General features: G+C 43.0%; 2 protein-coding genes across 2 annotated transcripts in view; one reads left to right on the top strand and one right to left on the bottom strand.

Moving 5' to 3' along the window:
- The window catches only part of cog4 (component of oligomeric golgi complex 4), a 13,981-nt gene extending 785 nt beyond the window's left edge, over positions 1-13,196 (top strand). The window contains exons 2-19 of the mRNA XM_037696148.1: positions 408-490; positions 583-697; positions 855-1,029; positions 1,513-1,706; positions 3,030-3,135; positions 3,211-3,368; positions 3,781-3,839; positions 3,942-4,066; positions 4,175-4,293; positions 8,514-8,680; positions 8,780-8,945; positions 9,359-9,421; positions 9,517-9,630; positions 11,064-11,156; positions 11,231-11,314; positions 11,394-11,495; positions 11,638-11,766; positions 12,873-13,196. Of these exons, the coding sequence (XP_037552076.1) occupies positions 408-490; positions 583-697; positions 855-1,029; positions 1,513-1,706; positions 3,030-3,135; positions 3,211-3,368; positions 3,781-3,839; positions 3,942-4,066; positions 4,175-4,293; positions 8,514-8,680; positions 8,780-8,945; positions 9,359-9,421; positions 9,517-9,630; positions 11,064-11,156; positions 11,231-11,314; positions 11,394-11,495; positions 11,638-11,766; positions 12,873-13,007 (2,187 nt within the window). The 3' untranslated portion in view covers positions 13,008-13,196. The remainder of the gene's footprint in view (positions 1-407; positions 491-582; positions 698-854; positions 1,030-1,512; positions 1,707-3,029; positions 3,136-3,210; positions 3,369-3,780; positions 3,840-3,941; positions 4,067-4,174; positions 4,294-8,513; positions 8,681-8,779; positions 8,946-9,358; positions 9,422-9,516; positions 9,631-11,063; positions 11,157-11,230; positions 11,315-11,393; positions 11,496-11,637; positions 11,767-12,872) is intronic.
- A 603-nt stretch (positions 13,197-13,799) lies between these two features.
- gnao1b (guanine nucleotide binding protein (G protein), alpha activating activity polypeptide O, b) lies at positions 13,800-22,295 on the bottom strand. The gene is made up of 8 exons (XM_037689768.1): positions 21,969-22,295; positions 21,837-21,879; positions 19,984-20,125; positions 19,693-19,853; positions 19,485-19,613; positions 19,266-19,395; positions 15,316-15,469; positions 13,800-15,240 (listed from the first exon to the last, which is right to left on the bottom strand). Exons 1-8 carry the CDS (start codon positions 22,084-22,086, stop codon positions 15,053-15,055), a joined length of 1,065 nt encoding a protein of 354 aa, XP_037545696.1. The 5' UTR covers positions 22,087-22,295; the 3' UTR covers positions 13,800-15,052.
- Positions 22,296-22,710: the final 415 nt, after the last annotated feature.

Raw genomic sequence — 22,710 nt, 5'->3', positions numbered from 1 at the left:
GAATAAAACTAGTTGCAAGGAATAAAACTAGTTGTAAGGAATAAAACGTAGTTTAGCACCTTTATGTGCTCTCTAGATAAATCAGATAGTATTTGCTAAACAGCACATACACAAATGCCTCATAGTTTATAGATCAATGTCCAACTTTTCATTTTCTTATGTCACCTGATATAAGGTCCTTAAACTGATTCAACCCTGTCCGCTCTTTTATCAGACATTTAGTCTACATGCACACAAAAAATGCTTTATGGTTTGACTTTATTTTTGTATGCACATGGGGAAAGACTGAAACTTTATACTAAAATGTGGAATGTCAGCATTCTCTTATGTCTGTACTCTGCTAAATAACAATAAAGTTGCATTTATTTTTGTTGCTCACAGTATGGATCATTCAATGCTTATTGCAGAAAGAAGTAGAAGCTGAGCTGGACAGACTGGTGGGGCAGGAGGGGAGCGTTCACACCAAGATGCTGGCACTGCAGAGGATGGGGTACAGATTAGCAAAAGAAGCACGGATTTAAAAAACAGCTGGTTTATATATTTATACATTTAAAATGTGATTATTTTCCTTTTGCTCTGCAGACCTAATTTACAGCTGATTGGTGGAGATGCCTGTCAACTTTCAGGCATGATCAATTTTACCTGCAGCCTGGCTGAGAACGTCAGCCGCAAAGTCAGACAGCTAGACTTGGCAAAGGTAAATACTCAGTCACAATGTAAAGTTTCATGTCGACAACATATTTGTCAGTACAAAACTCAGAAAAATGCATTATTTTCCCACAAAATATTGTTTAGTTTTATTGCCGAACCTGTGTGCCGTAGGTTTGAATTTATTTTGTGTGCATTTCTTGCAGACACGCCTCTATAATGTCATCCAACGCGCTGACGATATCCTCGACCTGAAGTTCTGCACTGACGGCGTGCAGACGGCGCTGCATAATGAAGATTATGAACAGGCTGCTGCGCACATCCATCGATACTTGTCTCTGGACCAGTCAGTTATTGAGCTGAGCCGGCAGGGAGAAGAAAGTAAGAGACCTTCGGTCATAGTGCAGCCTTTCACTGCAGGGGAAAATGCTGCAGTCTTGTTTGATGATTTGTGTTTTTGCACAGAAGCAAACAAAATTACCTTGGTAGTTTTTGTAACCGCCCATTATTAATTTAATGTAAGGTTACTTACACTGTTTTACTGCATTTGATATGTAGGTTTTTCCTGTGCAGGTACAGCTCTGATCCTCTGTCAGCAGCAGATCTTGTTGTTACTTGGGTTTTTTGCACTTCAGAAGGACACTTGTTCTTACTGCATGAAGCTCCTACCTGTACTGTACCAGTATTTAGATGGGCATAAGGCTTTTGTCAAAGTGGCAGCTATGTGAATACTAGAACTCACCTCAGCGTTTTTGATAAAACATTGCATTAATATGAGACGATCTCTTATTCTCTTCATCTGTTAATAATTTTATTGTCGTTACTAGACGCAAACAGCTCTCCCAATCCACTGTGTCTGCACAGGCAGTGCCGTGGACGCCAGTCTGGTCTTGCTGCAGGAGGCAGAGCAGAAACTGAAGGTTATAGTTGCACAGAAGCTCGATGAGGCCGTGGCAGCGGTCGACCTCGCACAAGTGGAGCGGTTTTTCAAGATCTTCCCGCTGTTGGGCCTCCACCAGCAGGGTCTCTCCCGCTTTGGTCAATATCTCTGCAGCCAGGTTTGTTCCAGGGGAGATTTTAACGTGCTGGACACAATGGAGGGTTTCATTTGTGGATGTTTTTCCATTCAGAACAATGACTGTGTTTGAGCTCGATCTCCAAAATGTTATTAATTAATTAAAGTCTAGTTTTACTTGGTTATTTTTCCAAATCTAAATTTGATCAGCTTTAGGGAATATTAAGGCAGTTTCTTCAAAACATCCTTGAGCTTTGATTATTTTTATGTGTTTAGCTAAAGATATTAGGATGAAGCTTTGATATTTCTTTTCACTTTATATAAAAACATTAGTGAACCTTTGTTGTTATACTCTGAAGCGTTGGTTCTCAAAGTTGGGGTGAGGGCCTACTGTGAGTCATAAAACATTCAGTGTGCGGCCCTGGAAAGGTCCACAGAAATTGTTGTTTTTTACCAGTGACATAGTTAGTCTTAAATTTTACAAATATAAAGTAGCAGTGATGAATTGCCAAAAAATGTATACAATGGCTGATGAAACTCTTTATAACCACTGTTTTGTAATGTTTATTTATTTTTATTTAATAATGTTAATTAACCAGCACCGGGCGAGGTCACAAGTCTTTTTGGTGTTTTTTGGGGTTGAAAGTTTAGGAGTTTGATAACAACCACTCTTAAGATAGTTCCTACTGTTCCCTATTTTATTTTAGAAAACATTCTGTTTTTGTTGCTTCTAAATGAACGATATATCGGCATGGTATCGTTATCGGCCAATATTAGCGATAAAGTTGAATATCGAACATCGGCCATTCCATCAAAAAACTCACCGATATAAAAGCCATCTGTTTTAAGTTATTTTTAATTTAAGAAACTGTCAATTATATCTCTTAATTCTATTAATGCACTACTACTTGTGCGCTTTTCACTTGTCGCTTGTGAACAGGTTGAGTTTAGATTTTTAACATTTGCAATTTTGTATTATTCGAGTGTTGTCGTTGTGTTAGAGAGAGTAAATGTCATAAATGAATTTGACATTAAACATAATCCAAGTTGAAGTGTTGCATCATTTTCATCCCCCTTTTTGGCATCTACATTTGGTAGCAGGCCAAAGACCATGCAGAATAATAGTATTTTAATTCCACAGTAGAGGAAGCTTTGTAATCTCTAGGGGGAAAAATATCGGTATTGGTATCGGTTATCGGACAAATAAGTTTTAACATATCAGCGTATCGGATATTGGCCAAAAATCCAATATCGTGCATTCGTTGCTTCTTGTATAAAAGTGAAGATAGTCCGATTCCGTAATTATAATTTTGCTTTAATCACATCAGGAACTTTTTCCCCTCAATTTAATTTTTTTTTCACACAGCTTGCCTCCAAAGCTGAGGAGAACCTGCTGCTGGCAACAGGAGGCGATCTGGGTGAGAAAAGAGCTCTGCTGATATTTGCAGACACGCTGACTCTGCTGCTGGAAGGTGAGAAGCAAACCACTCCTGCTTTTTCCTTCACACATCGCCAGACTCCAGCAGCATGTTGGTTTGTGTTTACAGGGATAGCTCGTGTTGTTGAGACTCATCAACCCATCGTAGAGACGTACTACGGTCCAGGCCACCTGTACACGCTCATCAGTCACCTGCAGCAGGAGTGTGACACTCAGGCTCAGAAAATAGTCGATAAGTTTATCCAGCAGAGAGGATACCACAACAAGGTATGTTCTGTGCACCACATGGTTCTCCAGTCCGTCAAAGGATTTTTACTCTACAATAAACAAAGAATCAAAGTCCTGACAGCTGTGGGAGATTTATTATTATCATTGTTTGAACATCAGACAATCAAGAAACGCTTTTTACATGGTTGGAGTTTCGTAACCTGTGCGACATTTGAATTTATACTTTTTCACAAACCATCTCGCATCAGACAAGCATGAGCAAAGTCCTCGCAGATAAACATGTTTCTGAATGTTGTAGATTTTATGACTCCAAACAAAGTTTCATGACGTTGACTTCAAAGAAATAAACCCTAACAGTGAATATTAGTCAAACTACAGGACACTTTAGTTTTGTTTGCAGCTTTTCAGGCCTCTGTCAGTCCATAGCTGCTGATTCCTGTGTCTGTTTCAGTTTCAGATTGTTCAGAGCAGCATGATGAGGAGCGTTCCAGGGGAAAGGATTGAGCCGAGGTCTAGACCTGTCTGTCATCCTTCATGTTTCTGTGCTTTGTTTACACCTAATGTCTGACAACAACAGGGGACTTGTTTATCTTTATACTTCGTATCTAACAGGGAACTGGACCCCGTGCTGTCCGAAGTTACTCTGATGAACGCCAGGGCAGAGCTCTACCTGCGCTTCCTGCGTCGTCGCATTATGGCAGACTTTGAAGTTGGAGATGATCGGAGCATCACGCAGGGTGGGTTTATACATTTTACATTCAAAGATGGCTAGGGTCTTTTTTTAGATGAACTGAGCGAATATACAATCATTTATATATTTGTTTTACATGTTTTTGAACACTCAGAGCATCAGCAGAATGTGGAGAAGCTTCTCAAACACTGTTTACTGAGCAGGATGATGCAGGAGCTGATTGGATACTACATCCCAATGGAGGAATATTATATGAGAGAGTCCGTTAACAAGGTCAGTCTTATAAGACATTAAATCTAAGTGTGTGTGTTTCAAAGCAAACTAATTTTAAAAGACTTCAAAACAGTTTCAGATCGTTTAAACTCAGTTTAATTGAATTTAAATCGTGTTAAATACAAACAATGACAGATAGCTTCAAGGTGGAGGTGGGAGTGCATCAAGGATTGGCTCTGAGCCCCTTCTTGTTTGCTCTGGTGATGGACCGACTAACAGATGAGGTCAGGCAGGAATCCCCTTGGACAATGATGTTTGCAGATGACATTGTGATCTGTGATAACGAGAACAGGGAACGGGTGGAAGAGAACTTGGAGAGGTGGAGGTATGCACTTGAAAGAAGAGGAATGAAAGTCAGTCGTAGTAAGACAGAGTCCATGTGTGTGAATGAGAGGGAGGAGGTGGAAGAGTGAGGCTACAAGGAGCAGAGGTCACAAAGGAGCAGGACTTCAAGGACTTGGGGTCCACTGTCCAGGAAAATGAGGAGTGTGGTAAAGAGGTGAAGAAGAGAGTCCAGGCAGGATGGAGTGGATGGAGAAAAGTTTCAGGAGTGATTTGTGACAAAAGGTTGTCAGCAAAGGTCAAAGGAAAAGCTTACAAGACAGTGGTGAGACCAGTGATGATGCATGGTCTGGAGACAGAGACATGGACAAAAAGACAGGAGACAGAACTGGAAGTGGCAGAAATGAAGATGTTGAGGTTCTCCTTAGGAGAGACAAGGATGGAGAAGATCAGGAATGAGCTCATCAGAGGTACAGCACAGGTTGAACAACTGGGAGATAAAGTTAGAGACCAGACTGAGATGATTTGGACATGTCCAGAAGAGGGACGGTGGTTTGGATGTGTCCATAGGAGGGACTGTGGTTTGGATGTGTCCAGAGGAGGGACGGTGGTTTGGACGTGTCCAGAGGAGGGACGGTGGCTTGGATGTGTCCAGAAGAGGGACGGTGGTTTGGACATTTCCAGAGGAGGGACGGTGGCTTAGACGTGTCCAGAAGAGGGACGGTGGTTTGGACGTGTCCAGAGGAGGGACGGTGGTTTGGACGTGTCCAGAGGAGGGACGGTGGTTTGGACATGTCCAGAGGAGGGACGGTGGTTTGGACGTGTCCATAGGAGGGACGGTGGTTTGGACGTGTCCAGAGGAGGGACGGTGGTTTGGACGTGTCCAGAGGAGGGACGGTGGTTTGGACGTGTCCAGAGGAGGGACGGTGGTTTGGACGTGTCCAGAGGAGGGACGGTGGTTTGGACGTGTCCAGAGGAGGGACGGTGGTTTGGACGTGTCCAGAGGAGGGACGGTGGTTTGGACGTGTCCATAGGAGGGACGATGGTTTGGACGTGTCCAGAGGAGGGACGGTGGTTTGGACGTGTCCAGAGGAGGGACGATGGTTTGGACATGTCCAGTCGAGGGACGGTGGCTTGGACGTGTCCAGAGGAGGGACGGTGGTTTGGACATGTCCAGAGGAGGGACGGTGGTTTGGACATGTCCAGAGGAGGGACGGTGGTTTGGACATGTCCAGAGGAGGGACGGTGGTTTGGACACGTCCAGAGGAGGGACGGTGGTTTGGACATTTCCAGAGGAGGGACGGTGGGTCTACTGGTAGAAAGATGTTAGAAATGCAGCTTTAATTTTATGATCCTAACCAGAAGGTTTCGTCTTGACAACGTATCCGTCTTGATTTTGAAGACTTTTAGTTTCTAGATTCAGTGTCTCACAGGACAGGTTTTAAAATCACCTCAGTCCATCTTAAAATACTTTGAGCTCAGAAAAGGCAGCAGTGTTTCTGGACGCTCGTGTTATTTTGTTTCTAGTAAAACATGAACATGAGTTTGGTTGTAAAGAGGAAATCTGCGTTTATTGATAATTGATTTCAGTTCCTGAACCCTCAAAGTGCTGGAACTGTTTTAATGCCGTTCTCTTGAGAACTTGAAGATTAGACTTTATTTGGTTTTACCTTTATTTCTTCTGTACACAAAGTTTTTAATGTCTTCTAAATGTTTTCATGAAATACTGTGGATGATAAAAGTCCCAAATCGTCTGTAACTTTGTTGTTGAGAAACACATTTCTCACATTGTTGGGTTGTTTGTGGGACACCCCCTCCCCCTCATATTTACTAAAAAGGCTCGGCCTCTCCGGGATGTTTTTTTATATCCCAAGTTACTGACCTGTTGCCAATTAATCTAATTAGTTCTGTTTGGCTGCACCCGTTTTGAGGTCTCACTGTGGGACACGTCCCCTTGCGTATTTACAGAAACCTTTTCTAAAGCCGTGGCTGCTGTTGGGACAGCTGTGCTCAGGCCTCATGTGTACAAACAACACAATTCACTACTACACAAAACCTGAGTCCGAAAGGATTATTTGTAGTTTTTTTTATAACATATATTTCTTTCAGCTTTTAATTTTTAAGTATCTGTGGCAGAGAAAATTAATTTCAACACCTGCTTCTGTTCAGTTTTGTCACTTTGAGTTTAAATTTTGTCCAAATCGTCTATTTTTAATTACTATTTACCCTGAAATGTATTTTTTTAAGGACGAAAATGTTGAATTACACACAATTTATGCCTTCATTTGGAGTCAGTTAATGAGAATCAAGGAGAATAAAGACGATTATTTTTTACTATGTTTTGTGTCTCTGCTTGAGCTCAGCAGCTTCAGTGTACGAGACAAACCTTTGGAGCTGAACGGCAGAGAAGAAGAAAGAGTTTCTTCTAAAACTTTCCTTATCAAAATAAACAAAATTCCTGAGTAAAGGCGGTGTGTGACAACTGTCTTCATGCCTGTGTTGAAATCAATCCAGGGGTGCTTGAAAGTTTGTGAACTCTTTATAATTTTCTATATTTCTGCACAAATTTGACCTAAAACATCAGATTTGGACACAAGTCCTAAAAGTAGATAAAGAGAACCCAGTTAAACAAGTGAGACAAACATACCTGGTCATTTACTTATTGAGGAAAATGATCCAATATTACATATTTGTGAGGGTAAAAGTATGTGAACCTTTGTTCTCAGTATGTGGTGTGACCCCCCTCAGGGCTTTGACTTGGCCATTCCAAAACATGAACTTTATTCTTCTTGAACCATTCTTTGGTAGAACCATTTGTGTGTTTAGAGTCATTGTCTTGCTGCATGACCCACCTTCTCTTGAGATTCAGTTCATGGACAGATGTTCTGACATTTTCCTTCAGAATTCTCTGATATAATTCAGAATTCATTGTTCCATCAATGATGGCAAGCCGTCCTGGCCCAGATGCAGCAAAACAAGTGTGAACCATGATACTACCACCACCATGTTTCACAGATGGGATAAGGTTCTTATGAAAGGAATGCTGTTTTCTTTTCTCCAAACATAACACTTTTCATTTAAACCAAGAAGTTCTAGTTTGGTCTCATCTGTCATTCTTCCAACAACCTTCTGGCTTGTCCACATGGTCTTTATCAAACTGCAGACAAGCAGCAATGTTCTATTTGGAGAGCAGTGTCTTTCTCCTTCAACCCTGCCATGCACACCATTGTTGTTCAGTGTTCTGATGGTGGACTCATGAACATCAACATTAATGTGAGAGAGACCTTCAGCTGCTTAGAAGTTACCCTGGGGTCCTTTGAGACCTCGCTGACTATTCCACGTCTTGCTCTTGGAGTGATCTTTGTTGGTCCACCAATCCTGGGGAGGGCAACGATGGTCTTGAACTTCTTCCATTTGTACACAATCTGACTGTGGTGGAGTCCAAACGCTTTAGAAATGGTTTTGTAACCTTCTCCAGCCTGATGAGCATCAACAACTCTTTATCTGAGGTCCTCAGAAATCTCCATGATCCACTTCCACCAACATGTTGTGAAGAGCAGACTTTGATAGATCCCTGTTCTTTAAATCAAACAAGGTGTCCACTCACACCTGATCATCATCCATTAATTGAAAACACCTGACTCTAATTTCACCTTCAAATTAACTACCAGTCCTAGAGGTTCACATACTTTTACCATCACAAATATGTAATATTGGATCATTTTCCTCAATAAATAAATCACCAAGTATAATATTTTTGTTTTATTTGTTTAACTGAGTTCTTTTTATCTACTTTTAGGACTCTGTGAAAATCTGATGTTTTAGTTCATATTTATGCAGAAATATAGAAAATTATAAAGGGTTCACTAACTTTCAAGCACCACTGTATATATAACTAGATATTACTTTGCTGACTTGTCATTTCTGCTCCTTTTCAGGCCGTTGCCATGGATACATATGAAAAGGGTCAGCTGACCAGCAGCATGGTTGATGATTGCTTCTACATTGTGAAAAAGTGCATCAGTCGAGCTTTGTCGAGCTCCAACATCGACTGCCTCTGTGCCATGATCAACCACGCCAACTCTGTGCTGGAGTCAGACTTCAGGTGCTCGCCGCCTCCTTCCATGTTCGATGCGTTTGTAAGATTATTGCCTCTCATCTGATGCTTGTGCTTCCTCCTCGTGCGTGTCTGTGCGCCTGTCAGGGAGGTGCTGTACAACAAGCTGCGGCAGGGCTTCCCGGCTACGACGCTTCAAGACATCCAGCGTGGCGTCAGCAGCGCGGTCAGCCTGATGCAGAGCAGCTTGCAGCAGGGCAAGTTTAACACTCTGGGCATCGAGAGCATGGAAAACGCCAAGGCTGCATTTCTGGTGAGACAAAAACACTCATACACATAATAACCCTTCGGCACTCACCCTGTAAGCAAGAAAGTGTCTCCAAAACGATGACAGAATTTATATCCCCACTTTTTGATTTGTTTTTTAAGAAAAGGTCAGCAATAAAATCAAATGCATAAATTATTACATTTATAAATGTATGGTAGGAAAGTTGTACCTTTTTTTAATATTTTAAATCTTTGCAGAAAAATACTCTGTTTCAAAGTCACATTTACACTCCACTATTCCATATTTATCCACACTACAAACCCTTGTTGTTGATATTTCTCATCAAATATCATGTCTGCCTTCAAGAAACTTTTCTTGTTCCATTGAACATTTGATGTAACTGAGATGTTTATTTCTTATATTTCGCAGTCGCTGAACTGAACAGTTTTTATTTGCAGGTGACTCTGAATAACGTGGAGGTGTGCAGTGAAAACATCACAACTTTAAAGAGGAACCTGGAGGTACGTGACGCATCATTTCCTGGGCTCGGTCATGTTTTTTTTCTTATTTGTTTGTTTCTTCCATCGTTTGTGAACTGAATCTGTGTTTTTGTCAGAACGACTGCTCCAAGTTGTTCAGCCAGGGGGTCGGTTCTGGTGAACAGGCCAAGATTGAAAGCTGCTTGTCCGATCTCGTCAGCACGTCTGCAAAGTTCAAGGATCTCCTACAGGTTTCTTTCAATGACTTTTTATTAAATTATATTCGTTACTTGAAATCTAACCATTTATTTAACCCTGACTTTAATACTAAAACAATAAATATATTGGAACACTTCTTCACAATAAAATGAATGAGGTTATGAAGAATTGTCCTTGTCGCTCAAAATGACCCAGCATCACAAGGAACATCTCCACATGTTCGTACACACTGAGAGAAATGTGATCTATATTTTTTGTAGGGAACTGTTGAGCTCTTTGTTGTCGACTTTGAGGAAACTTTTTACAAACAAGATGCTGAAAGTCCCCACAATCGTATTTAAGTGATATTTTTAAGCTTTGAAAAGTGAATAAAGTTCTTGAAACTGAGTAAAGTTTAATTGGGCCATTTTTGAAATAAATGACTACCTTAAATACTAGTTTGGTTATTAGTTTAAATCATTTTGGCTTTAGACAACTTAACAGGCTTTATATGTCTCAATCTGTATGATTGATTTTTCTGTTTATTTTATTAAAAACAAAACCTCAAGATGCTAAAAAAAAAACCCACCTCTAATCAAATATAGTAGTCCCTTGTTTATTGTGGGGGATCCGTACCTTGAAGCCCCATAAGTGGAAAAACCGCCAAGTAGGAATAGTTGTACAAGTAGTAAGTAGTAGTTTATTTTATTATTTATTATAAAGGCATTTTAAACCCTTCCCACATTCTTGCAATATTCTAAATAATGTTTCTAAACTTTAAACGCTCTAAAAGAGCACAGAACGTCATGATTTCAGCTCCCTGCCTCCTCTGCTCTTTGTCAACTGCATGCACTCTTGGCCACGCCCACTTCTATGCTCTGCACGGAGAACAGCTGATCAGCTGCAGCAGGAAGTTTATCCTGCAGTATGGGCTGCACAAATGTGCAGCAGGTGCTAAATAATTTTACATAATTTATTTTAAATAAACATCTCGTGCCGATCTGCAGCTCATCCATCCGTCCGTGTGTCATGTCCAATCTTATTTTGAAAAACCACAATAGAGCAAGTCTGCGATAAACGAACTGTGAAGTAGCGAGGGACTAATATATTATTGTTCTTATTTCACTCACATTTAAGTTATTGCAGTTTAGATTATTTGCTGAAATATTGTTTCTGTTAGAACAGATACCAAACGTATTGTATGTTGAAACATTTTGTTTTTAAAAACCGAATTTTGGTTTTATTTGCAGATTAATATCTGATTTCATGATACATGTGATGAAGTAAAACCATTGTTTTTAATATATGTGCAGAGATTTTATTTATCGTGACAATAAGAGGCTAGAAGAAACTTCTGAAGGATGCTTGAGTCTGAATTTTTCTTATAAACCTCTTCAAGCTGGTGTTTTTCTTGAGCGTTCTCTGTAAAAACACGTTTTGTTTGTTTTCTTTAACGACTCGTAAAAGGTCTGGTTTTATTTCTCAGGAGGGTCTGACGGAGTTGAACACGACAGCCGTGAAGCCTCAGGTCAAACCCTGGATCAGCAGCTTCTTGTCCATCTCGCACAACATAGAAGAGGTAATGATGTCACACTCCTGCACAGAACCCGAGCTCCTGGAACCGCCTGCTGTAACTGTTGCTGGTCCTTACAGGAGGAGTTTAATGAATACGAGGCTAATGACCCCTGGGTGCAGCAGCTCATCGTTAACTTGGAGCAGCTCATGGCCGAGTTCAAGGTAAATGAACCTTGCCAGTTCACTGAAGGCTGGTTTTTAATCTTGTAATTTTGTAATCATTAAGCATATCCTTCTCCAGGCCGCCCTCTCCCCTGTCATTTATGACACGCTGACCAGCCTGATGACCAGCTTGACCTCAGTGGAGCTGGAGAAGACGGTCCTGAAATGCTCGTTCAGCAGGGTGAGGAGCTCAGCCACCAGGTGGCGCCGAACAGAGGAGCAGCCTCCAGCTACAGAGAGGAGTGCTTTCCTTTTGTTGGTTTCTCCCACACACTAATGCATTCACAGGTGTTTTTCTCCTTCCTCTGATCTTTCTGCTGTAGCTTGGAGGGCTGCAGTTTGATAAAGAGCTTCGCTCTCTCGTGGCGTATCTCACCACCGTGACCACGTGGACCATTAGAGACAAGTTTGCTCGCCTCACACAAATGGCCACCATCCTCAACCTGGAGCGGGTAATTTACATTTATACCCACATGTAAAATAAATCAGATTTTTTTTACAGCTTAACATTTTAGGGGTTTGCATGATTGGATTTTTACCAAGTGTGTGCGGCTGGAAGTGAGACTCCTCAGAGGAGTTTTACATATAAAACATGATTTTACATGTACAGCACATTGTTGCAGCTGTGGTTGTTTTCGAGGGCTTTATAAATAAAGTAGTACCGTTTTTGCCACCGTACACGCCGCTTCGCCGTATAAGTCACATCTATTACGCATCACCGCTGACCACCCGGAAACGTGGGCCGGTGTTGTGCCAAAAATCGATTGGCTGCCAAATGGCGCCCGCGGGAACGTGCACAGAGGACTTTAACAAGAATTTAACAAGATTAACACTTAAAAACTATTATTTGTTTGCTCAAAATTATAGGAAATTCGTGTCTCAGTTGAACTTTTTCTTAATAAATGCACTTTGACGGTCAAATCAGCTGCATTTCGCCTGGGCGGCGCAGCAAAATGCAGCTGATTTGACGTTTGCTCCGGGAGTTCTGGAGCAAGATGAAGGTGGCTTGTATGGCAAGCCAAGTGTCTCATTAATAGTCACTTTTCCCTATTAAGAGACACTTGGCTTGCCACATAACTTGACCACCCTCTAGTGGCTGAAAATGGTAGTGTTCAGTATTTTCCACGTCACAATGAATATCTTCAGATCTCGGCCAAAATTTATTATAAATATGTGGAAAAAATGTAATTTGCTTCACTGTATAAGTTGCAGGGCATGCTAATTTATGCAAAAAGGTGTGACTTATACTGTGAAAAATATGGTAGTAGTAGAGCGCTTTAGAGAGCTATAGAAAAGTCACTTTTTTTTGTGTGTGTGTGTGGGGGGGTGTTAGATTATCCTTAGTTTTTTTTTTTTAAGTAATTGCATTTGACCCCGAGGCAACAATTTATGCTTTGACGACTTGTCAAAGTTTAAAACTTTAGTGTTCCATCAAATGCGGCGTGAGACGGCGACAGTCTGATCGTGCTGCTGTTCGTGTCGGTTTGCGGCCTCGAGTTTGTTTTTCAAGAATCTTCTGTTTGGCTCAGACTCACCTGCTCCTGTCTGCACTCTGCAGGTCACTGAGATCTTGGATTACTGGGGTCCTAACTCAGGCCCGCTGACATGGCGTCTGACTCCCGCAGAGGTGCGTCAGGTGCTGGCGTTGCGAATCGACTTCCGAAGCGAAGATATCAAGAGGCTTCGCCTGTAGCTCAGGAGCCAGAGGTCATCGGAGGACGCACTACCCACCTGCTGATGCGCTGGGCTGTAAACGGACGTTTGCACGACACAAAGAAACAATGGAGGATTTTGGCGATCTTCTTCTGTGTTTCTGAACTTGGCCCAGCTGATTCCAGTCTGGGTCAGCTAAGCTTTTGAGGACACGGGGGTTCTGTGGTTACACGGCAGCGACCTCATACCGTTTGGTAATAATCACCTGTAAAATGTGTAATTAAACATGGATGTGTCTCAGTGGAGCTCCAGCGTTTGAAACCTGTAAGTGACGGAGAAACGAGGGCACAGTGGAGCTGTGGGGCGGTCGCTGAAGCAGAGCAGTAATGAACATCATACCCATTAAACTGACAGAAGCAGGTCAGACAGCTGATCCAGTCCCATCATTCAATATACGAAGAGCTCCTTGCCTCTGATGATGGGACACTTTTAACCTAATAAATTGAGCTGCTGCGCTCCTGATCCCCGCCATCCGCCACATTTCACCGCTGCCCTGTTGCCATGCAAGACTTGTTCCCAATTTTATGTATTAATTTATTTACATATCTCCGACTCCAAACGCAAAGCTTTGTTCACAAGGCGGTGAAGCGTTAAAAGTGGTTCACTCTCATAATGTTCAGCCTAATTTCCTGGTCTAACCTCAATGCGCTGCGCAGATTAAAGCAGGTCAGCGTGTGCAGGGGACAGCACCTGCACGGCACAACTCGCCGTCAACCCCGTCCACCTCGTCACCTCGCAGCGTAATCAAGACTCGAGACCACCGGAGCAGAAGTAGTTAGGAAAAAGAGTGGCTTTAATGTAAACACAACATTCGATTGACTCAGCACAAACATTCCACATGAGAGCAACCAATAAACTACTGAACAGGATGGGGTGCGGCACAAAAACATTGACAGTAAAAAAAAAACAGAATCTGGTATAATAATAATATATATACAGTACGGTGCTTTTAAGGTGAAAATGGAGATGGGACGGGAGGACTGATATGATAAAACGAGTGGGAGGATGAAGAAACCGGGGGAGCCGTACAGACGTTTGGAGGACGGGAGGGGACAAGTTTTTAAAATCCCCAGAGCGACTGCCTCACACGAGGTTCTCTCCGTGAACTCGTCCTTTTGTACAGTCTCACGTGAGACGTCACCGGAGAGCTGCTCCCTGTGCGCCCCCGTTTTTTCCATCAAAGGAAATAAATATGAGCACGGGATTCTAGGAGGAGGGATGTAGGGCATGAGAATAAATTCTTTAATAATTATAAAATTTTATATACTTTCATTAAATAATATAGCTGATAGAACGAGAGATAATTTCTGATTCCACAGGTCTGTCCTCCTCAGATGGTCGGCTCAGACGTGTTCGTTTTTCCTTTGACATATCGTTGGCCGTTTGGTTTTGTTCGTGTTACAGGAAGCGAGCGCCCCGAACACAAGAGTCCTTTCTTTCATTGTTTGGACGTAAAAAGAGAAAACAGAGTGGAACGGACCTGCAGGCTACTCGGGTCACATGTAGGTTTGAAGGAACGTGAACACAGCCTCCTCCCTTCCATCTGTGACCCTCGGCCACAAGCGCAGCACCTCCCTGACATCCTCATCATCATCTCCACCTTCACGCACAGCAGCTCGTCAAACGGAGCACCAGAGGCTGAATTCAGGGCGCTTGTCACCGCGTCGTACGTTTTGAGTTGAGGAGCGGCGTCGGATGCTCCTTGTGTTGCGTTTCTGGGTTCTTAGCGTGAAGCAGGACAAAGCTCCAGCTGAATGAACTCCTGGTGCTCGCACAGTCATCGACAGAAGATGAAACATTCAGCTCAAAAACATTTTAACAGACAAAAGGGGGGGGGGGGGGGGAGGTCATACTGAAATCAAAGAGGGGGGAAACAAATCGTGGCAATGATCCGATGTCTGACGGCAGCTCTTTGGGTCCGTTTTGGACGTGTAGAATTACATATTTTATGTGTTTAAGCATCATCAAAATGATCATTATCAACACCTCACGCTCCACGACAACCCATGTGCTTCTGGGCGGGACTCAGTATAAGCCACACCCTCTAAGGTTGTTTGCAATAATGATGTCAGTGACGGCATCAAACACTACCTGGATGTTTCCTGTGTCTGTGGCACAGGTCAGGTGACAGTAGATCTCCTTGTTGGGGGAGCGGTTCTTGCTCTCAAACTGAACCTGAATATAAGCCGTAGCGTCTTCGTAAGTGTTAGCACCTGGAGACAGACGGAGGACAGAAGAGTGAGACGGAGACGCGCTTCGCTCCGGTGGACGACGGCTCGCAGACTCACCTGTGTATTCTGGAAAACAGATCGTCAGCGGCGACTTCTTGATCTTCTCAGCGAACAGATCTTTCTTGTTGAGGAAGAGGATGATGGAGGTGTCGATGAAGAACTTGTTGTTGCAGATGGAGTCGAAGAGCATGAGCGATTCATGCATGCGGTTCTGCAGGAAGAGTAAAATGTGATCGAGTGTGGCATTACGCTAAGTTTTAGCTTTCAGCGAACCCTAAAATGATTTTACAGCTCTGCGTTTTAAAAGTTGTAATTCATTCAACCTTTATTTAAACAGGTTAATCCCATTGAGCCTCGAGGACTCATTTACATGAGAGACCTGATTTCAACAAATGATGAAAACAGTAAACAACAACAACAATAGACAAACATAAAAAAGGCGTACAGATTTTTTTATTTTTTTTACAAATTAATATAAGATGGCAAAAAAGTAACACAAACAGCTAGATTATATGACGAATGTAGAAAACTAAAAACAGGAACATGTCTGCGTTGGTCCCTGCCAGGAGTTCAACAGATGCTTAAAGACACTTAGAGAGGTCAAGGTAGCTTCAGGTCTTTTTGTAAGATATTCCAGGAGCGGAGTAGGAGAAGGCCCTTTTGCCTAGTTCAGTCCTCACTGAGGGAACACTGCAGGTAATAATGCCCTGAGAGCGCACGCTGTAGCTGCACTCACGCAGAGACATGTAGGAGGAGATGTATGAAGGCAACAGACCAAGAAGTGATTTAAAGATGAAAATGTACCAGTGAGAGAGTCTGTGTGAAGTTAATGATGTCCAGTTAACCAGTGAATACTGGGTGCAGTGGTGGGTACGATAATCACAGCCAGTTATGAATCTTAGTGCACCATGATAGACAGCATCCAACATCTGCAGCATCCAACATCTGCAGGGTTCTTGTAGGAGCGTTCATGTAAATAATGTCACCGTAATCAATGGAGGGAAGGAAGGTCACAGATACAAGGTGTTTTCTAGCATTCAGGGTTAGACAGGATCTGTTTCTGAAAAAGAAACCCAGTTTAACTTTCAGTTTCCACATGGAGCTTAAAAGAGAGATGCGAGTCGACCAAGATACCCAAATATTTATAGGAATCAACAAACTCAATCGGGACACCATTTGAGGATAAAATCTGAGGAAGAACTGCTGGGACCAACTTCCTGTTTGAAAAAAGCATCCCTTTGGTTTTGTCGGCATTTAGGACAAGTTTGAGGTGGAACAAATCTGACTGGATGATGTCAAAGGCGGATTGCAGAAGCTGGAGAGAGTTAGCCACCGTTTTAGCTCGACAATAAACAACTGTGTCATCAGCATAGAAATGTAAGGATGCGTCAAGGATGCTCTGACCTACATTACCTATGTAGATTGTAAAGAGGGTGGGTCCTAAGACTGAGCCTTGTGGTACACCATTGTTGACTGTTAAATAACTGGAGGAAGTACCATTATGTTGAACACATTGCCTCCGGTCTGAAAGATAGTTAGAGAACCAACCAATGGTGTGTTCTGAGAAACCAATTTCTGAGAGTTTATGACACAAGATGTTATGATCCACAGTGTCAGAAGCTTTAGACAGGTCTAAGAAAAGTGCAGCACAATAATCTTTAGCATCCAGTGCTTCAACAACATCATTAAGAACCTTCAGTGAAGCAGTGGTTGTGCTGTGTTGTTTCCTGAAACCAGATTGATGTGGAGGTAAGATGTTAAATGAGTCCAGGTAATTTTTGATTTGAGAGTTTATCAGTTTTTCTAGAACCTTGGCTAAAATGCAGAGTTTAGAGATTGGTCGATAGTTGTTCAGTGAGGTGGGGTCACCTCCCTTCAGCAAAGGAAGAACAAAGGCTGTTTTCCAAGTGTCTGGGATGGAGTTTTGTCTTATGGAGAGATTAAAGATGTGGGTCACAGGGACTGTGATATGATGATATGAGTGGTCAGCCTTTCAATGAATTTATGAAAGAAACAAGTCGACCACTTCTGTTTCCAAAGTTTCTCATATCCATGTAAAGTGCTTCTAATCAATAGCTCTTTGGGTATTTTTAAGTTTTTCTTGGTCTTTGGCTGCTTTTTCACTGTTTCTGTCCTGCTCTACCTCACTGTGACAGCATACTGTATGTAAAAAAAAAAAAGAAATGTGAAGAGGCTGAAAAGAGAAAACATTAGAACTAAAAATAAAGATGATTTAAAATAAAAGAAGTAGGGATGCACGATATTGGATTTTTGGTCGATATTCGATATGCCGATATGTTAACACTTATTTGGCCGATACCAATACCGATATTTTTTCTCCTAGACCCACTTACAGAGACTACATAGATTTCTCTACTATGGAATTAAAATACTACATTATTCTGCACGGTCTTTGTCAGTTTGGCCTGCTACCAAATGCAGACGCCAAAAAGGGGCTAAAAATGATGTAACACTTCCACTTGGATTATGTTTAATGTCAAATTTATTCATGACATTTACTCTCTCTAACAAAATGACAACACTCGAACAGTGAAAATTTGTAAATTTTCACAAATCTAAACTCAACGGCGCACGTGACGTCATAACATGCTGGCGCTGCAGAAATCTTTGTCACTGGGTTGTCATACAAAAACGGCCCCATATATATATATATATATATATATACACACCAATCAATAAGTTTTATTTATAAAACACCCTTCATACTAAAAGCAGCTCAAAGTGCTGTACAGCACCTTTTATATCTGAGTTCTTTTGATGGAATGACCCATGTCCGATATTTAACTTTATCGCTGATATTGGCCGATACCATGCCGACAATATCGTGCATCCCTAAAAAGAAGCAGCAAAGACCTGAGAGATCCTTCAGCCAATCGTCTCCTGAAAGACAATTTTCAGCTAATAGCTCTTTGGGAATCACACTTCAATGGCGCTAAAATACTATTTTATGGGTCAAGCTGTGTCATCTTTAATGTATTTGGCCAAAAAAATGGAAACGAACAGTATCTTTGTGACAAGCTGCTGGAAAAAGTATCTAGAGATCCTATTCTTTACCAAACTGTCGTGTGTCGACACAACTCAGGTCATCCATTGAGTTAAGGAGCCACTTTATGCTTGAATGATCCATACGTAACAAAAATTGAAGATTCCTCTGAAAGTGGTCAGGTGTTCCACTGAAATGAGTGAAAAAGCAGCCAAAGGTTTATCTGGATGATCTGGCTCCTTACAGGCTAAATGTAAAGAAACAAGGGACGACACAAGACTTTTGCACACTACAAGCCACTTGGCTGATATGAAACAATTTATTCTTTATTGTTCTGAGTTAAACATAAACTGAGGTTAAAAAGTGTACAGTAGTCCCTCATTTATTGCGCGGGATCCGTACCCTGAAGACCTGCAATAAGTGAAAAGCCGCAAAGTAGGAATAGTAGTACAAGAAGTAAGTACTAGTTTATTTTATTATTCATATATATATATATAGGTGTTTTAAACCCTTCCCACACTCTTGCTATATTCTAAACAATGTTTCTCAACTCTAAAAGCTCTAAAAGAGCACAGAATGTCATGATTTCAGCTCCTTGTCTCCTCTGCTCTTTGCCACCTGCAAGCGCTCTTGGCCACGCCCACTTCTCCACTCTGCACGGTGAACAGTTGATCAGCTGCAGCAGGAAGCTTATCCTGCATGGTGGGCTGCACTATAATAATAATAATAATTATTATAATAATTTCAAATAAATTATTTTAAATAAAATTGCCATTCCCATCCTGTGGCTCATCCATCACTCAGCCAATTGTGTGTCATGTCCACTCTTATTTTGAAAAACCGCGATAGAGCGAGTCCGCGATAAACGAACCACGAAGTAGCGAGGGACTACTGTGGTGCAGACTGTATTATCGTCACTTTTGGAGGATTTCAACGAAACAAAGTTTTGCCGTCGATTCGCCGTCAATAAAAAAGCGACTCATCCGGAGTCCCCAACACTTACGGTGGTTTCGTCTTCATGGAGCACCTGGTCGTAACCACTCAGAGCAACGCAGAAGATGATGGCCGTCACATCCTCAAAGCAGTGGATCCACTTTTTCCTCTCTGACCTTTGACCTCCAACGTCGAACAGCCTGGAAGAGAAGACCAGTTAGATCTCAGAATGCAGCCGCTGGACTTGGCCTACGATGCTCGTCCTGACGGGCCGTGGCGGTCTGCGCACCTGAAATGGAGGTTTTTGAAGGTAAAGTGGGTTTCGACGATGCCTGTGGTCTTCACTCGAGTCCTCAGGATGTCCTGCTCTGTGGGCTGGTAGTCTGCCGCTCCGATCCGGTCTAGACTGTCCAGGTAGCTGTTGAGAATCAAAAAGACTCTGGATCAGCGGACTGAAGCTGCTTTGAACACACTTCACTGTGACTTCTTGTGCTCACTATTGAGCGGAGTCGTTGAGCTGATATTCCCGAGCGCGGTTGAAGCACTCCTGAGTCCCAGCATCGGCCCACAAACGCTTCATGGCAGCGAGAAGCTCCGCAGAGTACGGCTCCGTGTCCTCCATACGACTGACGACGTCGCAAACCAGCTTGGCGTCAGCCTGGATGGAAACAAACACGTTTTAACGTTTCTTTAACTCAGAGAGTTGAGTTTACAAACCAGCCACGAAACAAACACTTCCAAGAGCGGGCTCAGAGTTGAAACCAAGTTTTCAGCTGGAGGGGACTCACTTTTCGATCCTTGTCTCCAAACTCGATACCGAGTGAGTCCATGGCTCGAAGGATGGCCGCCAAGCTCTGGATGGTGTTGCTGTAGACCACAGGCTTATACTGCTTCACATCATCCCCAGAAAAGCCATCTTCATGGATAATCCTGCGTGCGTACGGAGATATTAGCGAAGGGGCACAACCTGGGACCGAACAGAAAAAAGTCTGCCGCGTCCATATGTTCCTGTGTTTCACAATCATCTCGTTACAATAAAAGCTCCGCTCTTTGATGGATGCGTGCAGTGATTATTTTATTGCATCCTCTCCACAGCATTGATTATTTTTTTATTTTTTTTGGAGCGTGTGCTTGGATCTCGATCTGGGCAGTAACGTGACATTTAAATCATTTATGAGCGAAGAACCGAAATCAATCAGACCACTAATCAATCGCTGCTCCACCAGACTGGACACAACTAAACTCCTTACAGCAGGAACCCGTCCATCAGAGCATCCTCACCCTGACTGCATCTAGAAGAAATCCTCCTGAAACCGGCTCCCGGAGCAGGATGTGACCGACGCACGGCAGAGAAAACAGATAAGGGATGATTGTTTTCATCTCATCAGTGCACATTATGATCAGCCACCTGGCCTGAATCTGCAGCACCATCATCACAATTAACAGTTTGACGGAGCAAAAAAAAAAAAAAAACCTTCATAAGTAAAATGAGCTTCATGAAACAAGACGGGGTTTTTTTTAAAAAAAAAAGAAAAGAACCATCATCCGTTTTTGTTTCTGATCAATTAAAAACTAAAAATCCATACATTTGATATAAACCGATAAGCAGATTATGCTGGGAAGTGATTTTTTTCTACTTCTATTGTTGGGATTTTTAATGAAACTAAGTATTTAAGTTGCTCATAATGAATTTTTCTAGATTAAATGCCTGCTCAAGCTGTTTTTTTCTGTTTTAAAGGGCCAAAATTATCATAAATTGAACAGATAAAATAATAAAAGTTCAGTTTTCAAGTCGCACTGTATGAAAACTGACATTTTTAACATAACATCTACCTGCATCACTTCAGCTCAGGCAACATTTTCAGATTATGTTTGTAGATTTTTAAGTTAATCTTGTGCGTTTGTCTCCGTCCATGTTGCATCTTGTCATGAAGGAGGCTTCATGACTCGAAGCAGAAACACCATCTAACTGCTGCCAGGTCTGAAGGCAGGCCCAGAGACCATCTGCAAACACTGGGCCCGCACCATGGGTCCAGGAGCAGAGCAGTGAGTTAGGAGCCACCAGGGAGCACTGGGAGGGTGAGGAGGTGGAAAATAGGAGAAAACAGGGAGGAGACGCTGGGGTGTTACACACACACACACACACACACACACAATAAATCTGTAGTCCTTTTCGTGCTGAAACATCCAGAAACCTAAGAGGTTTATGGGAAACAACAGCAGTGGTTTAAAACACCAAAGAGTCATTTAGCTTACACAGGAAGGTTAGATGCGGTTTTAGGAGCATTTTTCTGCGTAAATCCGCTTTATAGGAAAAGCACTCCCGGCGATATCAGGCACTTAAAGCCATTAAGATTAAAAGTATTCACTAATGGAGCAGTGAGCTCACTCTTCTCACTCTCACAGTCGGTGTGCTCCACTCAAACACTCCGTACATTTCAGCACCCCGGCGGTGGACAGCTCCGCTGCGGCCTCCGCGGCCCGGCTCCTCCGGGGCTTGGGACTCCCGGAACATGGCGGCTCAGACCGGCCTGCGGAGGCGCAATCTCGGGCCTTTCACTCCGGCTGAGTTCGAACAGGGGCAAAAAAAAAAAAACCACGACCCGCAAAATGTCACATGCACGAATAAAGTGGCGCTTACTTCATCTGCTTCACGATGGTGCTTTTCCCGGACTCTCCGCCGCCTGTAACGGAGAGCAGAGTGAGAGCCGGCGGACAAATCAGAACCACGGAGAGCACCTCCGCCCGCCCGGCCGCCGCCCGCCTCTCTTACCGAGCAGGAGCAGCTTGACGTCCTTGGCGGCCACCAGCCCGTCCTCCTTCAGGTTCTTCTCGATGGCTTTGCTCCGGTCCAGAGCCGCGCGCTCCTCGGCGCTCAGTGTGCAGCCCATGTCGTTCCCAGGCGAGCGAGCAGTCCCGTCGTGTCCCCCGGTCCGCCCTGTCCCTCTCCGGCTCTCGGTCGCTGCGTCGGCTCTCGGTCGCGCTCTGTCCTCGCGCGCGGTCCGCTACAGCATTAGGCCCCGGATGGAGAGCGGAAACAGAGCCGGGATCCAGAAACGGTCTTTTCTCCGTGAATGTGCGTCTCTCGCGCCGTCCCCTCTCCCAGAGGGGTTGGAGGGGGGTGGGGTAGCTGCGCTCGAGCCTGCGGGGTCGGGGTTGTTGTCAGGTGGGGCGGGAGGGAAGGAGGGTCTCGAGCTCTATCTCTCCACAGGGCCGCGCCGGCGATGACGTTGAGCGCGAGCGATTTCATCGTATTTTTTCAGGGGTGGTATTAAGGCAGGCCGTTGTAACACATAATCAAATCTCATTGTTATCCACCTTATAGACTTAAGTTTGAGCACATTTTAGTAGGAATTAGAAAAAAGAAAAATGATCTGCTAGTAAAATCATATTTAAAGTCTCCACAACAGAGATTCTCAAAGAAAGTATAATTCTGCCTTGTCAAAAATTAACATTTTACCAATCCAGAATGTCATTTGTTCTTGACATTTGTTCTTTTTCACATTCTGCATATA

This window comes from Nematolebias whitei, chromosome 2, assembly GCF_014905685.2.
Source record: "Nematolebias whitei isolate Nwh7 chromosome 2, NemWhi1, whole genome shotgun sequence".
NCBI lineage: Eukaryota > Metazoa > Chordata > Actinopteri > Cyprinodontiformes > Rivulidae > Nematolebias > Nematolebias whitei.
The sequence above is the reverse complement of the archived record's forward strand: the minus strand, read 5'-3'. Positions and strand labels throughout refer to the sequence as shown.

Excerpts from the sequence above, each read along its gene's own strand:
- gnao1b (XM_037689768.1), bottom strand. The coding sequence starts at position 22,086 with ATGGGCTGCACACTGAGCGCCGAGGAGCGCGCGGCTCTGGACCGGAGC. Across the intron at positions 21,880-21,968 it reads CGTCAAGCTGCTCCTGCTCG|GCGGCGGAGAGTCCGGGAAA; the intron begins GTAAGAGAGGCG and ends TCTCCGTTACAG. Across the intron at positions 19,396-19,484 it reads TTCAAAAACCTCCATTTCAG|GCTGTTCGACGTTGGAGGTC; the intron begins GTGCGCAGACCG and ends CTTCTCTTCCAG.